At 43.8% G+C, this 8793-nt stretch overlaps 1 protein-coding gene across 1 annotated transcript; it reads right to left on the reverse strand.

Moving 5' to 3' along the window:
- Positions 1-1332: 1332 nt before the first annotated feature.
- Positions 1333-7254, reverse strand: LOC106567601 (RCC1-like G exchanging factor-like protein). The gene is made up of 4 exons (XM_045693463.1): positions 6960-7254; positions 3097-3163; positions 2050-2135; positions 1333-1608 (listed from the first exon to the last, which is right to left on the reverse strand). The coding sequence occupies exons 1-3, from the start codon at positions 7239-7241 to the stop codon at positions 2098-2100; spliced, it is 387 nt and encodes a 128-aa protein (XP_045549419.1). The 5' UTR covers positions 7242-7254; the 3' UTR covers positions 1333-1608; positions 2050-2097.
- Between the last annotated feature and the right edge of the window lie 1539 nt (positions 7255-8793).

Genomic DNA, 8793 nt, shown 5'->3' on the forward strand with positions numbered 1-8793 from the left:
ATACAGAAACCTAGCCTAAAACCCCAAACAGCAAGCAATACAGATGTAGAAGCACAGTGGCTAGGAAAAACTCCCTAGAATGGCCAGTAACCTAGGAAGAAACCTAGAGAGGAAGCAGGCTCTGAAGGGTGGCCAGTCCTCTTCAGGCTGTGCCGGGTGGAGATTATAACACTACATGGCCAAGATGTTCAAATGTTCATAGATGACCGGCAGGGTCAAATAATAATAATCACAGTGGTTGTAGAGGGTGCAACAGGTCAGCACCTCAGGAGTAAATGTTAGTTGGCTTTTCATAGCCAATCGTTCAGAGTTAGAGACAGCAGGTGCGGTAGAGAGAGTGAGTCGAAACAGCAGGTCGCGGACAAGGTAGCACGTCCAGTGAAAAGGTCAGGGTTCCATAGCCGCAGGCAGAACAGTTGAAACTGGAGCAGCAGCAAGACCAGGTGGACTGGGAACAGCAAGGAGTCATCAGGCCAGGTAGTCCTGAGGCATGGTCCTAGGGCTCAGGTCCTCGGAGAGAAAGAGAGAATTAGAGGGAGCATACTTAAATGCACACAGGACACGGGATAAGACAAGAGAACTACTCCAGATATAACAGACTGACCCTAGTCCCCCAACGCAAACCTTTGCAGCATAATTACTGGAGGCTGAGACAGGAGGGGTCGGGACATGGACCTTTTGCCCTCAGAACAGCCTCAATTCATCGGGGCATGGACTCTACAAGGTGTTGAAAGCGTTCCACAGGGATTCTGGCCCGTGTTGACTCCAATGCTTCTCACAATTGTGTTAAGTTGGCTGGGTTTCCTTTGGGTGGTGGACCATTCTTGATACATACAGTGTTGAGCATGAAAGTGTTGAAAAACCCAGCAGCGTTGCAGTTTTGACACAAAGCGGTGAGCCTGGCACCTACATCCATACCCCATTGAAAGGCACTTAAATATTTTATCTTGCCTATTCACCCTCTGAATGGCACACATACACAATCCATGTCTCAAGGCTTAAAAATACTTATTTAACCTGACTCCTCCCCTTCATCTACACTGATTGAAGTGGATTTAACAAGTAACATCAATAAGGGATCATAGCTTTCACCTGGATTCACCTGGTCAGTCTATGTCATGGAAAGAGCAGGTGTCCTTAATGTTTTCTGCACTCAGTGTACATCAAGCTTGTAACTTTACAAAGTTGCTGGATGCATTTGCAGTTTGTTTGGTTACGTTTAAGATTATTTTGTGCCCAATAGAAATTAATGGTAAATAATCTATTGTGTCATTTTGGTTTAACTTTTGTATCTTTTGGACCTCACTGTATGTCTTTAATGAGTGGTATTACTCAAAACTACCTTCAGCGATTGTATCCCTTAATTAACCGTATTTCAAATGTCCAACTATTTCGCATTGTGATGGGGCGATATTGGTTCCTCACCTGGGTGGCCTCAGTGACCGAGGAAAGCTTGGGGTACTCAGAGTTGCCCCGGTCTAAGAGCTGGCCGTCCTGGGACACGGCCAGGCTGCAGTTTCCGTAGGTGGTCACCTGCTGGACCCTCACCCCAGCCAGGTTCCTTCCTACAGCCACCCGGCCTGGAAACGATGTTGTGGTGGGCCAGACCTGCAACAAATACAATAGCTTTGTCTTTCTAAAACAGTTATGTGTGAGACTTGACCTATGCATGGGTGACAGTATTTATGAAAAAAATATGCTTTTTCTTAATGAAACAGTGAACAGTGAGACTTGACCTACAAATGTGTAAAGCTCACATGACAGGAGACACACGCTCTAGATTCATACAATTTCGATTAAGAAAATGTGGGTTTTCCTGCTTAGAAATACACTGACTAGCTTACTGATATCAGAGAAAAGTACACAAAAAGGTGGAGATACTGATAATATACCATAGACTCAGAAATGTTTCTGTTTTTACAAGGGACCCCGTGTGTGTGTGTGTGTGTGTGTGTGTGTGTGTGTGTGTGTGTGTGTGTGTGTGTGTGTGTGTGTGTGTGTGTGTGTGTGTGTGTGTGTGTGTGTGTGTGGTGGGGGGGGGCTACTAACCTGTCTGTCCGTCTGCCCCCCCAGCCACGGGCATACACCTTTCCTGTTTCAGTCAGGAACAGACTGTGGTCCTGCCCGCACACCACCTACAGGACAGACATGGCATCTGCAGGTTCTAGTCACCAATAACAGTCACAAAATGCATTTTTGCTGCAGGGTGAAGTTTTCCCTATGTTCAGTTCTAGGATCAGCATTCCCTACTCCAATCCTAACCTTAATCATTTTTTTTTAAATGTAGCCTTTATTTAAATCAGGGTCATTGAGAAACATTCTCTTTTACAATAACAACCTGAACAAGATGGCGCAAGACTGGCTGAGTTGTCTCACTGTCCCCGATACAAAAAAACAGACTAAACACAGCTGGGTCACTGGGCTGTCAAAGCCTTCCATCTTGTGAATGATGTGACTGGCACTGCAGTGGACAGAGGTAAAAAGAGAGAGAGAGAGAGAACAGCCAACAATCAATTATTCAAGGAGGCCGGTCTGTCCAGAAAAGGTCACCTCTGCCCATCCAACCCCATCGGCCATTTTGCATAAAGACCGCAGTCCCCTCATCTAATGTCCCATACAAACAGCCCAAGAACCTACTAATCAGGAAAGGCATTCAGTCTAAAGAGGCCGTATGTATCAAGCGTCTCAGAGTAGGAGTGCTGATCTAGGATCAGCACCCCCTGTCCATATAATCTTATTCATTGTGATCAAAAAGGCTAAACTGATCCTAAATCAGCACACCACCTCTGAGACGATTCATATATACGGCCCCTGAACACACATTTCTAATAGGATTGTTGTTCAACTCGAACGCTTAGGAAGTCATTCGGCAGAACAGCACAGTCTGAAATTCCCGGAGAGTGAATACATTTCCAGCCTACATAGATTTTACACTGTGAGTCATTAGCATGACTCAACATACACCCGGCCGTGTTGCATGACAACGGCAGAGAGGCAGACTTTCCTTTGCATTTTGAGCATTGTTTGAGCCTGATCAACTGCGTCAGTAATATGGCGTGTAAACAATTCATAGTGGAATGTGTGTGTGTGTGGTACCTGTAGATTTCATCTTCAACAATCTTCCCCCCACACTGGCCATAGGCATTGTTCCCCAGACTGAACACTGATGTGAGAGAGAGAGAGAACGAGAGTGAGAAAGAGAGACATGAAACATGTGGGGGGATGATCCATATGCTTAGATTTACAGTAAAATGGAGCACAGTGCAGCATAAGACTTACTGCACTGATTGTAATTCCACTCATATTTCAGCTGCATTGTATTACTGTGATACTGTGTCTGTAAAACTAACGGTGGCACTTTATTTTAAAGTAGAGAAATGACAAGGTATTTTCTTAGAAAGGTATAAATAACACAGTATTAATCTATACATTATATGTTTGTTTCTTTGGGATGAAATAAAACAAGGATAACAGGGCACTAATAGGTACCAGGTAAGTTACCAATTGTTAGATTACTATATATAATACCTCAAAGTATTGATTGTTACCACATCATTTCCTAGTAAATATCAGCGGAAAGAGTACCGTATACTTAAGTCCAAAAAAAGGATCGTAAAAGCGACTATAACGCCCTCTTTGCCGATCATTGGCTCTAACATATTTCTGCAAACTGCATAAGCGAAGGTCAGGATTCAAATTGCACATTGACTGAAAATAGCAGGAAGGATCAACATCAATATTTTCAACACGTAAGGGACCACATGTTGATATCTTAATATTACTGGGTTGACCTGGTCAGTTATAGGAGTGCCCTGGCTTGCATCCATGAGCAGTAATTTTAACTACCGTAATTTCCGGACTATTAAGCGCACCTGAATATAAGCCGCACCCACTGAATTAAAAAAAAATATATATTTTGAACATAAATAAGCCGCACATGTCTATAAGCCGCAGGTGCCTACCGGTACATTGAAAAAAATGAACTTTACACAGGCTTTAACGAAACACGGCTTGTAACAAAAATAAATAGGCTTTAACGAAACACGACTTGTAACAAAAAAGAGTCAATTCCTCACGCTGCTGTTTCCAACGTCTCATCATCGACTCATTGAGACCAAGCTCCCGTGTAGCAGCTCTATTTCCTTTTCCAACAGCCAGATCAATCGCCTTCAACTTGAAAGCTGCATCATATGCATTTCTCCGTGTCTTTGCCATGATGAGGGTGACAAAATGACTACCGGATTCAGAATGATGGGAAGTTTGAGATCGCTCGATTTAATCTAAACAGTAAACCAAAAAGTTGTTTGACCTTAACCCGTTCGGCAATTTCATTGGTCTAATGAAAGCTTCATGCCGGCAAAAAACTGAGCACGTCACAGAATGTGAAAGCGGGAAAAATCCATATATTAGCCGCGTCATTGTTTAAGCCGCAAGGTTCAAAGCGTGGGACAAAAGTTGCGGCTTATAGTCCGGAATTTACGGTATTTAGAATAGAATAACGTTTATTGTCCATGTCACAGCGAACAGTGGAAATGTGTCTTCAATGGAAATGCTCTGTTCTCAACCCCCCCTAGACATACAGTTGAGACGAGCACAGGGTCAAGCTGCGGGGCCCCTGGACGGAGAGCAAGTTGTTGGGTTAAGGGCCTTGCTCAAGATCCCAACGGTAGGGAAATGTCTTAATGATGTGAACCCAGCAGTCCTCCAGCTGCCAGATCAATTCCCCCCTATTTTTCCTAGTGTTTGGGTCATATTTTCATCCAAATAGTTTTTTTGCAAAAAAGCACACACAGTGAGCAAAATATCCCCAAATAGACAGGATAGCACATTATTCAAGGTATAAATTATAATCTCGGAACCTATATCTTGCGCTAGCTAGCTTAGGTGATTTTCATTTCCTTACATTTATGTGAATGTCTCACGAGAGCTTATCCAAAACAAGTTTACTTAGACTCCTGTTAAATAAAAGCCCCCTTCTCAGGTATATCATAAAAGGAAGGTGTAACCTGTGTTGCAGCCGGCCGCGACTGGGAGACCCATGAGGTGGCGCACAATTGGCCCAGCGTCGTCCGGGTAAGGGAAGGGTTTGGCCGGCCGGGGTTGTCCTTGTCCTATCACGCTCTAGCGACTCCTGTGGCGGGCTGGGCGCAGTGCACGCTGACACGGTCTCTAGGTGTACGGTGTTTCCTCCAACACATTGGTGCGGCTGGCTTCCGGGTTAAGCCACCATTGTGTCAAGAAGATGTGTGACTTGGTGGGTCGTGTTTCGGAGGATGCACTACTCTCGACCTTCACCTCTCTTGAGTCCGTACAATGGGACAAGACTGTATCTATCAATTGGACATCACGAAATTGCGGAGAAAAGGGGTTAAACAAAAAAAATGAAAGGAAGGTGTAACAAATCGTGTTGCTCAAAGTATTGTGAGTTATATGGGCATTTTCATAACAGTTCAGTGCCATTTTACGTGAGGAAAATTAAATGTCACCCTCTGTTCCATCTCTTACCTCCCTCTGAGTCGGTGAGCACTAGGGAGTGGGCACGGCAATGTGCCACCTACACAACCTGGCCAGGGGGAGGGCTCCAGCACATAGTCATAGCTCTTATCTAGAGGGAACACTAGGAGATTTATACATCACTGGGACGGTTTGACACTAGCCCTGGTCCCAGATTTGTTTGTGCTCTTGCAAACTCCATTACTGTCATTTTCAAGCCTTGGCAAGAGAGCAGAGACAGACTGGCAGTCAGGCTCGTCTGACGCATAGCATTTGCTCGTTCACAGGTATCAGCTCAGGGCAGGCACTGCACAAATTCATCTGAATATTAGATGATTTAAGCAGCTGATGGGACTCTACATCATATAGACTCGAGATTGGTGAAAGTGTGCAGCAGTTGTTGAAAACATATACCCATCATCGAGCAAATTATGTACATCCTCCAATATTTCTTGGTTGACAAGCTGGTGCACTTTTATGGATGAATATGTTAAAGCTGCAGTCCTTGATGCAAAAAACAACAAACTGCAGTCCCCGCCACTTGGTTTGCTATAAAGCTGAGGGATGGACATTGTTTACAAGCAACGGAGTTAAACAACTGTTTTGGAAAAGGCAGTTGTACTAAACTCATGAAGCATCTATAAGTTATTTTATTAATCAATCAATGGGTGTATATTATTATTTGAAACAGCAAGATCCCAGATTGTGCCTTTAAATAAAGAAGTTGGAGGAGAGAGTGCTTGCCATGGAGGATGGGGGGAGTGAGAGAGGGAATGACTATTACGGCAGCCTTGCTAGGTGTGTTGGAAGCCCAGCTGGGAGTCTCTTTTGAGGACCATGCCCCACACCTTGGTGAGGTCCTTGGTGGAGGAGGAGAGAAGTGTGAAGACGTACCCACAGGCTGCAGAGGAGATCTGTCAGTCAGTGTCATCTATTCAAATACATCAATTGTGTTTTCAACAGTTCGCATATCATGTTAGAAACAGAATGCATGTATGGCAAATATGCGTACCTGCCATGGGTACAGATGCATTGCCCAGAGAATTAGTACATATGGGGCCAAAACGCAGTGCTGTCAAGTAGTAGTAGTCAGGCAGTGGTCAGGTCACCAACTCTGGTCCTTGAGACCTGGGTGTGCAAGCTTTTGCTACAGCCAAGTACTAACACAACTGATTTAGCCAATTAACTGCTCATCAAGACCTCAATTAGCTGAATCGGGTTCTTGTTCAGTAGACACAAAACAGGAGAAAACACTTTGATAAGAGAAGTAGCCTACTTCCTGAAGTTGTCCAAGAAGAAGTCAGATTTTGGTTCTCCAATGCAAAACATTTTGTGCCCCAGCCCTACCGAACAAACACGGCCCGAGTGTAGACCAACTGGCCTGGAACAAAAGCTGTTGGCATAAATTGTATAGAAACATGTCTATGTGTCAGTTAAGTGTTTCTGTGGTTAAAGAGAGACATTACCTGCTGCTCTGTCTCCAGGCGGTAAGATGTGAGCTGGTATTTCCTGGGCTTTTTTCTGCCACTGTCCGGAACCACAAAGCTGGGGATGCCCAGGGCTCCAGTGTAGCTAAAACCCCATATGAACACTTTGTGGTTGGGCTTTCTCAGCTTCCCCACATACTGAAGCACTGGACCCTCGTTCTTTCGTTCCCGAGACCTGGAGGCACTGGTGGGGGCCGCATATCCCTGAGCTCCAGGTGCTAACCTGTGTCGGACATACACTCGAAGGCACGCCATTGACATCTCCACCCCTCAGCCACCTGAGAAATCATGAAACAGGAAACATAATAAGCCATATATTGGGTTGTCATTGGAAATTTGACAGAGAGGAGAGAAAGAGTCTTGCTAGAATCAGAGTTGTGTAAGTGGGGTTTAGCTCTGTAGTACTAAAGTGCACAAAATATATCATTTCAAAGAGTTAATACAGCCATTTGGAAACTAGCTAAATAACCAAGGTAAACATTGGCAACCACAGCACTAACCCATCTTCTAACAGGGCTAACGTTAGTAATCTAGTGTTACCGTTTTAGTAACAGTGCAGTGATTAATTTAATTTTAGCACGCAGCATTTAGATCGTTGTAAACAGCTAAAAAAACTCCTTTAGCTAGCTATCACCACTAACTATTATAGTCACTCATCATCATATAAAAATAGTAAAGTTAGCTACAATAGCTTTGTAAATGGTTTTAACTTTGGTCCTTTTTAATCTTTACGACACAAGCTTCAATGCAAGAGCGACACCTAGATACTGATATAATCGTAATATTCATAGCTACCTACAGTGCCTTGCAAAAGTATTCACCCCCCTTGGTATTTTTCCTATTTTGTTGCATTACAACCTGTAATTTTCATGGCTTTTTATTTGGACTTCATGTAATGGACATACACAAAATAGTCTAAATTGGTGAAGTGAAATTAACATTTTTTTAGTTTTCTTTTTAAAAATCTGGTGCAACCAATTATCTTCAGAAGTCACATAATTACTTAGATTGCACACAGGTGGACTTTATTTAAGTGTCACATGATTTGTCACATGATCTCAATGTATATATACACCTGAGTCTGCAACACCACTAAGCAAGGGGCACCACCAAGCAAGCGGCACCATGAAGACCAAGGAGCTCTCCAAACAGGTCAGGGACAAAGTTGTGGATTAGTAGAGATTAGGGTTGGGTTATAAAAAAATATCAGAAACTTTGAACATCCTACGGAGCTCCATTAAATCCATTATAATTTTTTTTAGAGAATATGGCACCATAACAAACCTGCCAAGAGAGGGTCGCCCACCAAAACTCATGGACCAGTCAAGGAGGGCATTAATCAGAGAGGCAACAAAGAGACCAAAGATAACCCTGAAGGAGCTGCAAAGCTCCACAGCGGAGGTTGGAGTATATGTCCATAGGACCACTTTAAGCCGTACACGCCACAGAGCTGGGCTTTATGGAAGAGTTGCCAGAAAAAAAGCCATTGCTTAAAGAAAAAAATAAGCAAACACGTTTGATGTTCGCCAAAAGGCATGTGGGAGACTCCCCAAACATATGGAAGAAGGTACTCTGGTTAGATGAGACTAAAATTGAGCTTTTTGGCCATCAAGGAAAATGCTATGTCTGGCGCAAACCCAACACCTCACATCTCCCCGAGAACACCATCCCTGCCGATGTTTTTCATCGGCAGGGACTGGTAAACTGGTCAGAATTGAAGGAATGATGGATGGCGGTAAATACAGGGAAATTCTTGAGGGAAACCTGTTTCAGTCTTCAAGAGATTTGAGACTGGGACGGAGGTTCACCTTCC

The sequence above is a fragment of the Salmo salar genome, chromosome ssa13, assembly GCF_905237065.1.
Source record: "Salmo salar chromosome ssa13, Ssal_v3.1, whole genome shotgun sequence".
In the NCBI taxonomy this organism is placed as follows: Eukaryota; Metazoa; Chordata; class Actinopteri; order Salmoniformes; family Salmonidae; genus Salmo; species Salmo salar.